Source organism: Cuculus canorus, chromosome 27 (assembly GCF_017976375.1).
Source record: "Cuculus canorus isolate bCucCan1 chromosome 27, bCucCan1.pri, whole genome shotgun sequence".
NCBI lineage: Eukaryota > Metazoa > Chordata > Aves > Cuculiformes > Cuculidae > Cuculus > Cuculus canorus.
In genome coordinates this window covers 6,668,821-6,679,056 of record NC_071427.1, presented here as the reverse complement: position 1 = coordinate 6,679,056, position 10,236 = coordinate 6,668,821, and the positions used below count along the sequence as shown (strand labels likewise).

The 10,236-nt window shown below is 59.3% G+C and overlaps 2 protein-coding genes and 2 non-coding genes across 6 annotated transcripts; 2 read left to right on the top strand and 2 right to left on the bottom strand.

The window, feature by feature from the left end:
- Positions 1–204: 204 nt before the first annotated feature.
- On the bottom strand, positions 205–277 carry TRNAF-GAA (transfer RNA phenylalanine (anticodon GAA)). The gene has a single exon. It is a non-coding gene; the product is annotated as a tRNA-Phe (tRNA).
- A 263-nt stretch (positions 278–540) lies between these two features.
- On the top strand, positions 541–614 carry TRNAN-GUU (transfer RNA asparagine (anticodon GUU)). The gene has a single exon. It is a non-coding gene; the product is annotated as a tRNA-Asn (tRNA).
- Positions 615–696: 82 nt separating this feature from the next.
- Positions 697–5,402, top strand: NDUFS7 (NADH:ubiquinone oxidoreductase core subunit S7). Its single transcript, XM_009568313.2, has 8 exons — positions 697–811; positions 1,719–1,755; positions 2,012–2,080; positions 2,856–2,973; positions 3,706–3,885; positions 3,970–4,016; positions 4,345–4,433; positions 4,925–5,402. Exons 1-8 carry the CDS (start codon positions 796–798, stop codon positions 5,020–5,022), a joined length of 654 nt encoding a protein of 217 aa, XP_009566608.1. The 5' UTR covers positions 697–795; the 3' UTR covers positions 5,023–5,402.
- A 574-nt stretch (positions 5,403–5,976) lies between these two features.
- On the bottom strand, positions 5,977–10,180 carry GAMT (guanidinoacetate N-methyltransferase). Of its 3 annotated transcripts, none has more exons than XM_054050554.1 (7): positions 10,078–10,180; positions 8,915–9,114; positions 8,091–8,236; positions 7,948–8,011; positions 7,570–7,637; positions 7,022–7,132; positions 5,977–6,767 (listed from the first exon to the last, which is right to left on the bottom strand). In XM_054050554.1, exons 2-7 carry the CDS (start codon positions 9,099–9,101, stop codon positions 6,627–6,629), a joined length of 717 nt encoding a protein of 238 aa, XP_053906529.1. In that variant the 5' UTR covers positions 9,102–9,114; positions 10,078–10,180; the 3' UTR covers positions 5,977–6,626. The 3 variants fall into 3 exon arrangements, with proteins under 3 accessions (XP_053906529.1, XP_053906527.1, XP_053906528.1); XM_054050552.1 differs by lacking the exon at positions 10,078–10,180 and adding an exon at positions 9,977–10,031; XM_054050553.1 differs by lacking the exon at positions 10,078–10,180 and adding an exon at positions 9,918–9,942.
- Between the last annotated feature and the right edge of the window lie 56 nt (positions 10,181–10,236).

Here is a 10,236-nt window from a genome sequence, read left to right as displayed (position 1 = left end):
ATGGGTCTCCTGTTTTAACTCCTGTACCTTCTGCCTCCTCCGAGGCGCAGACGCATCACATCCTGCCCCTTCTTGTTTTCTAGGACAATAAAATAACTCAGAGCAGGACGGGGGAGGCTGCGGTGCCGCCACTGGTGCCCGAGAGCCCCGGGGCCCCATTGCGCGAGTTCGGTGTTCCCAGACAACGGGGAGAAAAACTTCAGCTGCCGAAACCCGGGATCGAACCAGGGACCTTTAGATCTTCAGTCTAACGCTCTCCCAGCTGAGCTATTTCGGCTGCGTAACAATGGCGCCCCCGTTCCTGTCACCGCGGTGGGGCGGGCACGGAGAGAATGAGGGGAACCTGGGATGGGGGACACGGGGACAAGGAGGGAAGAAGGGATAGGGCAGGGAACACGGGGACGGGGGTCGGGGGGGTGGGAGACAGGGAGACGGGGGATAGACAGGGATGGAATGGGGGACATGGGTTACGCCGGGACTGGGGACGCGGATGGGATAATACAGATGGGACAGGGCACACCCAAAAGTTTCCGCAGCGCGGTCTCTGTGGCGCAATCGGTTAGCGCGTTCGGCTGTTAACCGAAAGGTTGGTGGTTCGAGCCCACCCAGGGACGCCTGTAGGGATTATTTTTCCTACCCGCTCGTTCCGCCGTCGTCCCGTTTTGCCGGGCCCGGCGGTGCCGCGGAACCCCCGGCGCTGCGCCGCGTTTCCCGCCGGGGCGCTGAGCGGAGGCACCGCGCCCGCCCGGGGCGCTGAGCGGGGACACCACAGAGGTTGCCTCAAGGGCTGCGGCCATGGCGGCGCTGCGAGGTCAGAGCGGGGACCGGGGCGTTTGGAGCGGGGGTTGAGCCGGGAGGGGGCACTGGGGGCCAGAGAGCCGAGGGCGGCTGAGGGTGGGGATGGGAAACTGAGGCAAAGGGGAACCGGGATGCGGGGGAACCAGGACCCGGAGGAGGGGATGGGATGGAGCCAGGCTGGGGGCTCCGGGGCCCTGATGGGGAGCAGGCCGGGGACTCAGGGGCGCTGAGGATGGAACTGGGCTTGGCCACGGGCTCCAGGGGTTTGAGGGTGGAGCCTGGCATGGGGCCCCGGGGCTTTGAATTGGGGAGTGGGAGCTCTGGGGGCTTCGGGGTCCTGAGAGTGGGACTGCCCGTGGACAGGAGGCTCTGGGACATTGAGGTGGGGACCGGGGGCTCCCCAGCCTTGAGGTGGGGATGTGGACCAGGATCTCTGAGGCTTTGAGGCAGGGGCTGGACTGGGGGCTCAAGGGTGTTGATTTCTCTGCGCATCCCCACAGCGAGGACAGGGATGTGCACTTCCGCGGGGCTGGGGGCAGCAGGGGCTGTGACCCTGTCATGTGGCGGGGCAGTGGATTTTCCTTTTCACAGACCCAGTGCTGTGATGCCTGTTCACACTCGGGCTTCTCTATCAGAGCTACAGACCAGGGGCTTTGGGGCACTGGAACCTCGAGGCAGGGACCGGAGCTGGCTGCAGGCTCCAGGACAAGGCAGGGACCATAGCTGTCCTTGACGGTGACTCCCAGCCGTGGGGCAGAGGGAGCAGACAGGGCCACCCACAGAGTGTCCCCGTCCCCTCCAGGGCTTGTTCTCAGGGCAGAGGTCCTGTGTTGTGCTTTCTCCCAGATTCAGGCCATTCCTCTCTCTATGGTGACGGGGCTCCAGCTGTAGCTGAGCTCTCCTCTGCTTTCTCGTTGCAGGTCTTCAGCTCCCGGGGCGCTGTGTGCTGGCCTGGCGGTGAGCTGTGAGCCCTGGCAGGGGCCGCGCAGTGGGCCAGGAGCTCCCCCCATGCAGGGGAGCCCCAAGGGAGCTGGGTTGGGGTGGCTGGGAGGGTTGGGTGGCTGGTGGAGTTCTCTGTCTGGGTTGGATGTGCTTTCTCTGTTTCTGGGGCTGCTCCCAGTGGGACAGCGGGCATGAGTGCTCCCACGAGGCCAGGGGCAGTGGGGGCTCTGCAACCCTGTCACACAGGAGCAGCGGCTTTTCTTTTTCCCAGGCTTGGTGCCATGACATCTGTTCACACTCGGTTGCTCCATCAGACGCCAGTGGCTGACCATGCTGACAGGTAACGCTCGTGCATCAGGGCAGGTTCCTCGGCTGTGTCCTTCCTCCCACAGGCAGGGGATCCCCAGTGGGACAGGGGACAGACCTCCTGTCTGCCTACATACAACAAGAAGCCACAGAGATGATCCAAGGGCTGGAGCACCTCCCATACAAGGACACACTGAGAGAGTTGGGGGTTGTTCAGCCTGGAGAAGAGAAAGCTGTGAGCAGACCATAGAGCAGCTTCCAGGACTGAAAGGGGCTCCAGGAAAGCTGGGGAGGGGCTCTTTGTCAGAGAGTGCAGGGACAGGACAATGGGGAACAGTTTTGAGCTGAAAGGGGGGACTGAGACGAAATCTTAGGAAGAAATGTTTTGCTGCGAGGGTGGTGAGGCCCTGGCCCAGGTTGCCCAGAGCAGTGGTGGCTGCCCCATCCCTGGAGGGGTTCAAGGCCAGGTTGGATGGGGCTTGGAGCCCCTGATCCAGTGGGAGGTGTCCCTGCCCATGGCAGAGGTGGGACTGGATGGGCTTTGAGGTCATTCCAGCCGAAACCATTCTGTGATTCTGTAAAAATCTTTCCCCCTGTTCACTTTTGAAAGACCCGGATTAACTCCCCGCAGCGTGGGGAACTCCCCCCAGTTATAAACACCGTCTCCAGCGGTAGCAGGGAGTCCGAGATTGTCCATAAGCAATGTGCTATGCAGTCTGTGTGGGATCACAGCTCCTTGAGGCTAATAATTGTATTCTGCAGTTACACTAAATAATCGGAGACTGACACGCTGCGCCGTTTGTCTTCAGCTCTCTCCAAGTGCAGCAGAAGAGCTCGGCTATTGTCCAGAAAAAATCCTACGTCCCCTCCAGCAGGGGTGAATATATTGTCGCCAAGCTTGATGACCTGATTAACTGGGCACGAAGAGTAAGTCACTGGAAGCATCGTGCTTGCTGGGAAGAGCTGGTATCCAAGTGCTTTGAGGCACTGGTGGGCAATGGATTTGAGCCACATCTTCATCAAGATAAATATAGGTTTAAAATTCTCCAAAGGGAAACAGGGAGGAGTTGGCACTCAGGGTGCTGTGTCTGAGCAGGAGAGAGGTGCTGGGTTTAGTGGCAGTGCACAGCGTGGCTGCCTGTCCGAACAGCACTGGCCTTCCCTAACGCGCAGAAAGCACTTTGTGTAGTCCGTGTAATCCATGACTGCTTTGTGCCATGGAGGAGGCTGCTCATGGCACTGCCCTGAATCTAGTCTGCTCTGGCTGAGTTTTGCCTTCTCCAGTCACTGCTGCCTCTGGGCAGGGCTGTTTTAGCAGCGTGAGATGTAAAGGGGAGCATCTACAGCTTTGGGCGCATTCAGCATCCCTGAGGCTGCAAATGTACAGATCTCTGCATCTCTTTTTTTTTGGAGCTGTGGGGTTTTGTCACAAGTTTTGCCCCAGCCTAGCTTGATTGGCAGCTAAACGTGAGCAGTTGTGACCCATTTGTGCTCTCCTGTACCATGGCAAACGCTGTTTTCATTTACGAAGCTCTGACTAAACCAAGCTTGAAACCTTCCTGGTTCTGTTTCCTTTTCTGTCCTATCGGCTCCTGTTCCGAGTTCCCCAGCCAGGGTTTCAGCTCCTGCTCCTGCTCCTAACCCCATCTCTCTCCTCAGAGCTCCCTGTGGCCGATGACGTTCGGCTTGGCCTGCTGCGCCGTGGAGATGATGCACATGGCAGCTCCTCGCTACGACATGGACCGCTTTGGGGTGGTGTTCCGAGCCAGTCCCCGGCAAGCAGATGTCATGATTGTGGCCGGCACCCTGACGAATAAAATGGCTCCGGCTCTCCGAAAGGTACGGACCGCAGCGGATGCTTGGTGCACGGCTGTGGGTGCTGGGTGCGAATGGAGAACAGTCTGAAGTGTCCGTGTTCTGCAGGTCTACGATCAGATGCCAGAGCCTCGCTACGTGGTCTCCATGGGCAGGTGAGTGCCAGGACATCCGTAGCACCCTGTACACAGGAGAAGTCTGGTGTCTCTGCTGAATTGTGCTTTGGAAGAGTAACGAAAATGATTTGGTTTGGCTTGGTTTGACTCAGCTTAAAATGTAACAGCCTGCTAGTGTGGGGCTTGTGAAGAGGCCAAATGGCCATGGCCTACCCTTGGCACCTGCTTCATCCCTGGCTGTAAAACCCATGAGGTGGCTCCTTGCCTCACGCGCTTGGCTGCCAGCTTTGCATTCCCTATTGCCTCCCGCTCCTCTTTCCCCCGAACTGTGTTTAACACCAGACTGAATCCTGCCTGTCTCTTGCAGCTGTGCCAACGGCGGGGGTTACTACCACTACTCCTACTCAGTGGTGAGGGGCTGTGACCGCATCGTGCCAGTAGACATCTATGTGCCAGGTAGGAAAGAGAAGCTCTGTGTGCCGTAGGATGGGAGTGGAGCTAATTTTGTACCTCTGGATGGTGCTTGGTGTGGTTTTTAAAGCTTTTTCTGTTTTGAACTGCCTTGCTGAAGCTGCAGATGCTTTAATAAGATCTGCCTGGGGTTTTCAGTAAGGCAGCAGAGTTCTGGTGACCTTACATGGCTCGTGTGAGGCGTGGGCTGCAGTCTGTGGTCAGCCGGAGGCTGTGTCATGCGAGGTACCATCTCGCCTAAAAGGGAAGCGTTTCTATGCTTTATAAAGAGCTTTTTGATGCACAGACCATCACTTCAGATTCTTTAAAACTGCCATGCTTTTGCTGTCACACACTCTGTGGCCTGTGGTGTATGCAGAGTCAGAAGGGAATCACAGCCTGACAAGGGCAAAGCCCCTATTTTGTCCATTCTCCTTCTGCTGGCCGCGTTTTCGTGCAGCTGACAGCCCCGCGGGCTTCCCTTTTCCCTCTCTCAGGTTGCCCACCTACTGCAGAAGCTTTGCTGTATGGAATCCTGCAGCTTCAGAAGAAAATCAAGCGGGAAAAGAAGATTCAGATCTGGTACAGGAAATAACCCCATGTTGATGACGTCCTCACTGCTCGCACCCATACGCACAATAAACCTGTGTTCTCACGAGCCTTCCAATAAAACTCTACCTGGTTAAGAGACTCTGCTGTCTTTAATAGATTCCTTTTACCTAACATATTGGAACTCATTTAAGGACTGAATTAAAAAGCAGGAGTTGGATTCCATGACACTGGGTGTTGTTTTCTGCTCTGAGTAGCCTGTGAGGGAAGAACGTTTGCTGTTACCTGTAGTAAATTAAATGTCTGGCCAGGAACCTGGGACTTGCTCTTTGGCTTTGTAAGGAAGCTTTGAGACCAGCACAGATCCAGGTGAACCCTGAGGTGTCCCTGATTTCCTCTCCTCGCTACCCGCTCTTTGTTTAGAATTCCTACCTACGATCTAATAAATGCTTTCTATCCCTCTGCACAGCATCCAGAAATTCATTCTGTTTCATAGAAACATGGAATGGATTGGGTTGGAAATGACCTCAAAGCCCATCCAGTTCCACCCCCTGCCATGGGCAGGGACACCTCCCACTGGATCAGGGGCTCCAAGCCCCATCCAACCTGGCCTTGAACCCCTCCAGGGATGGGGCAGCCACCACTGCTCTGGGCAACCTGGGCCAGGGCCTCCCCCACTCTCACAGTAAAACATTTCTCCCTAACATCTCATCTCAATCTCCCCTCTTTCAGCTTCAAACTGTTCCCCCTTACCCTATTCCTGCACTCCCTGATCAAGAGCCCCTCCCCAGCTTTCCTATTTCCATAATGCAAGTAAATATTAATGCTTAAAGTCAGATGTTCATGAGCACAGCATAAATGAAGCACCCCGTAGCGGGGGTTGATTGTGGATGTGTCTCCAGCATCAGCATTGACTTCTCCACTGGCCTTGGTGAAGAACACTTTGCTGCAGAATGACACGTGCACTTTGGAAAGAGAAACTGCTCTGAAGTAGCTACTGTGTGATTAATTCCTTTTAATGGATTTTATCCCTTCTGGGTAGAGAGAGGAAACATCATTTATGTGCTACTGAACTGCAAAGAGTTTGTTGGAATCGGAACTGGCTGCGAAGGCTTTAACCAAAAGCATGGAGAAACTTCACCGGGGAGCTGCTCTGGGAGCAGCCGGAACCCAGTTCTGATAAAACACCTGCAGCTGTCTCCTTCCACCCGCTCGGTTTAGAGGATTTGGCTCGTGTGTGGAAGGCCACTCTGGGACTTCTAAAGATGGTGCAGTATTTAGGGGGAAACCTCTCGTCCTTGGACCCCCTTGGCCAAAGGCACTCAGCCACGTTCTTGAATTGCAGCTTCAGGGAGGTTTTTGGAGATGCAGCTGAGTCTGGCATAGAGACCAGCCTCTGGGAAGGACGCAGGCTGGGATCTTCCTTGGTGGAGCCCAGGAGATGCCTTCAGAGCATCACCTCGGTCCTCTTGTCCAGGGAGGTGCCCTTGGGATTTCCATCACAAGCCTCCAGCCATCTCCTGTCTCCAGGTAAATCAGCTTCAATTTTCTCTCATTAGCATTACAGGAGATAAGAGCTTTTCTCCTCCTCACAGCGCACATAATCAGCCTCTCCTCCTAGCATTTCCTTCCTGCGGCTTTGGGGCAGCCTCAGTGCTTCACGACGGTGGGTGTGATCATCTTGTGGAAAGAGTAGTACCGGCAGTCCTTCGGAGGGACCAGGTCCATCACCTTCGTGCTGATGTTCTCCTTCTTGAACCCGGCCTCCACCAGGTGCCCTACCTGGGTCTCCTGCAGGAGAAGTGCCACATCTACGTGTTTTGAATACCTCCAGGGATGGAGACTCCACCACCTGCGCTGGGCAGCCTCAGATGTTCCCTGCTGAGCTCTGGCTGGCACGGGTGGCTGGAACAGCCATGGAGTGCTCCGACTCATAGCCAGTGTCAGGCGAGTGCCAGGGCGCACAGGCTGCTGGGGGTGTCTTTGGGGACCCTGGGTTGGTCTGAGGGTGCCAGGCCGTCCCCATTCTGGGGGTCATTGCTCACCTGAAACATCTTCTCGATGTCGGTGTACTTGGTCTTCAGCAGCTCCCCCCAGGAGGTGAGGTTGCAGTAGGTGAGGACCCCGCCGGGCCGCAGCAAGCGGAGGGCATGGCCCTGCAACGGGAACCGAGTGGCTGGCTCAGCATCCGGCCCCTGCCTTCCCCCGCTCCAAGCTCTCATGTCTCCCCACAGAGCTGGACGTTGCCCCAGCCCTCCACGCCCTCCCGCTGCTCGCCTCCAGCCGGCTGCGACCATGTGGGCCAGAACTGCTGCTGATGCCACCATCATGGTGGGGACATCGTGGGGACATCAGGGTTTCCCAGAAGACTCTAAGTCCCAGGCAGCAGGGAGGATGCTGCGATGGCAGGGGCTGCAGACCAACACCCATCTCTGGCTTTGACTCTTGGGCTCTGAAATCCTTCCCTCTGTCCCCTGTGCTGCCCTTTCCGCCAAAACCCGCCTGAGCCGGGGGCTCCGGCCCCTCATGAAGGGCAGTGGCAGGTGTGGACGCTGTGGGGCTGGGGTGCGGATGCTGCACCCTCCCACATTACCTTGATGAAGTTGAACTGATGCGTGTGCCAGGTCTCCTCCGACAGCGGGTAGGTGTCATACAGGATCCCTGTCCGGGAACACCACAGATGGCCTGTTAGCCGAGAGACCACAGAGGCACTGGTGGGGCTCCCATCCTGCTTCATGGCCTGTTACTATTTTTTCCCTATGTAATTTGCACCCTGTGCCTACGATCCCTAGAAGGCAGTGCCCTGCTCCTCCCAGGACGAGGTGCCGCTCTACAGGGACATCAGCCGCAGTACGTCCCATCCCTGTTGCCGCCGGAGGGAGCTGGGCTGGGTGCTCTCCTGCACTCTGAGCTCTGCACAGGAACCCCGACCCCATCCCCGCTCCCGCCAGCCTCGCCCACGCTGCCTCACCGCTGAAGTGCCCGTCCGGCAGCGTTGGCACCACGTCTTCCCACAGCCCCTTGAGCGGCACAACCTGCAGATGGGAGGGCAGAGCGGTCAGCCCCGGCGGTGGCACCCACCGGCACTGCACACCAGCACAGCCCACTCTGTACCTTGTGTGGCTGCGTCCTGGCCCACTCCTCCAGCCGTCGGAAAACCCCCTCATTGCACTCCACGATCCAGTGCTCCTCGATGTTGAACTCCTGCACCTTGGTGGCAGCAATGGCCATGCCGAATCCCACCTCCAGCACACGGCCACCTGTGTACGAGAGCGTGGCTGGGGGGGTTCCGTGCTTTCCCGGGGATGCCAGGGGCTGGTGAGAGCCCGGCACACCCAGAGCCCTGTTTTTTCTCCCCCCCAGCCTGAAACACTGCACTGTTCTTTCCCTGAGTTAGGGGTTTTTTTTCAGCATGGGTTTGGAAAGCGCGGTGCTGCCTGCGCTGGGGTGGGAAGCAGGGAACGACTCCCCTCATCTGCTGCACCTGCAGCTGTACTTTGCCCTCACTGAACCCACACAGGTGGTGGTAACTGGAACAAACAACCGCTCGCAATGGCACTGCCCAGACCCTCACCACTGTAGTGGAAACAAGCAACCACTCGCAGTGGCACAGCCAAAACTCTCTCAGCTGTAGCAGGAACGTTGCCCAAACCCTTGGCATGGTGGCATGTGGGGAACACATCCCAAAAAGCTGCAGGTCCCGGCTGGGCTGGGCTCTGCACCCCCTCGTCTCACAGCCCCATCCGCTTTTGGGAATGTGTCACCCTGACAAGTGCCACAAGTGCCACCACAGCCCCGATCCCACTGTTGCAGCACTGGCAGCAAGTGGGTCCCGCAGCAGCATCCTCCCCCCAAAGTCTGCTCATGGGAAGGTTCCCACTCCCCCCACCAGAGCGGCGCCCCACGGTACAGCCCCGAGCCCAACGGAACCCCGTTACCCCTCGATGCGGCCACGGCTGCCAAAGAGTGCATGTAGGGAGTCTCCCAGCGCTCCATCACCGGCTTCCCCAGGATCTCCAGGTGGGCATCGGGCACATCGTAGCCGGCTGCCGCATCCCGCCAAGCTGCCCGGCAATCCTCGCCATCGGCAAAGATCGGTCCTGCTGCTGCCGCACGGGCGCTCATGGCTGTGCCGACCCTAGGGAAGAAAGTCCACCTGCTCGGCTTGGCAGTGCTGGGGGAGGGAAAGGACCGCTGGGCTCTTGGCCGGCTTTAAATAGCCGGGGCTGGCGAAATGCTGAGTGTGCACAGTGGGCTGAGGCCCCAGCGGGGAAAGGGACTCGAGCGGGAGCATGGCACGTGCCAGACATGGCCAGAGTGGGGACGGCCAACGGCACCAGGTCAGTGCAGCTGAGGGGTGCGAAGGAAGGGATGAGCCCCACACACTGCCAGGCTGTGCCCAGGGCTGTCCCCTCGCTGTGCCGTGCTCTGTGCTGTGCACGGGGACGTGCCACACACCGTGCCCCATTCCAAGCTGTGCACATGGCTCTGCCCCACACCGTGCCCCACTCTGGGCTGTGTACAGAGCTCAGCCCCACACCGTGCCCCACTCTGGGCTGTGCACAGGGCTCTGCCCCACACCGTGCCCCACTCTGGGCTGTGCCCTGTGCTCTGCCCCACACCGTACCCCACACCGGGCTGTGCACGGGGCTCTGCCCCACACCGTGCCCCACTCCGGGCTGTGCCCTGTGCTCTGCCCCACACCGTGCCCCACTCCGGGCTGTGCCCTGTGCTCTGCCCCACACCGTGCCCCACTCCGGGCTGTGCCCTGTGCTCTGCCCCACACCGTGCCGTGCTCCAGCACTGTGTCTGGTGTTGTGCCCCACTCCAGCTGTGCACCAGGCCCATGCCGTGCCCCACACCATGCCATGCTTGGGGCTGTGCCCCACTTCGGCGGTGCACAGTGCCATGCCCCGGGCTGTGCAAAGAGCTCCGCCTCACTCCATGCCACACTCCGCAGCTCTGCCCTTCCCCGACCCCACTGGCCTTGGAGGACTCACCGCCCCACCCCGGGCGGACCTGCCCTTCCCATCGCCCCCTGCGCACCGCCCTCTCCTCCAGGCGGACTCACCGCCCCCCCACCCCAACCCTCCCGGCGGACCTGCCCTTCCCGTCGTCCCTCGCGCGCCGCCCCGCCCCGCCCTGGGCGCGGCCGCGGAGACCCCGTAGCGGGGCAGGTGCGCGCGCAGCGGCGGCGGCGGCGCTGAGGGAGCGCGAGCGCGCGGCGGGGGGGGCCGGGCCGGGGCGGCCGTTTGCGCAG

Excerpts from the sequence above, each read along its gene's own strand:
- NDUFS7 (XM_009568313.2), top strand. Across the intron at positions 3,886-3,969 it reads TGGCTCCGGCTCTCCGAAAG|GTCTACGATCAGATGCCAGA; the intron begins GTACGGACCGCA and ends CGTGTTCTGCAG. Across the intron at positions 4,017-4,344 it reads TACGTGGTCTCCATGGGCAG|CTGTGCCAACGGCGGGGGTT; the intron begins GTGAGTGCCAGG and ends TGTCTCTTGCAG.
- GAMT (XM_054050552.1), bottom strand. The coding sequence starts at position 10,008 with ATGGGAAGGGCAGGTCCGCCCGGGGTGGGGCG. Across the intron at positions 8,012-8,090 it reads CCAGGACGCAGCCACACAAG|GTTGTGCCGCTCAAGGGGCT; the intron begins GTACAGAGTGGG and ends TCCCATCTGCAG. Across the intron at positions 7,133-7,569 it reads ATCAGTTCAACTTCATCAAG|GGCCATGCCCTCCGCTTGCT; the intron begins GTAATGTGGGAG and ends TTCCCGTTGCAG.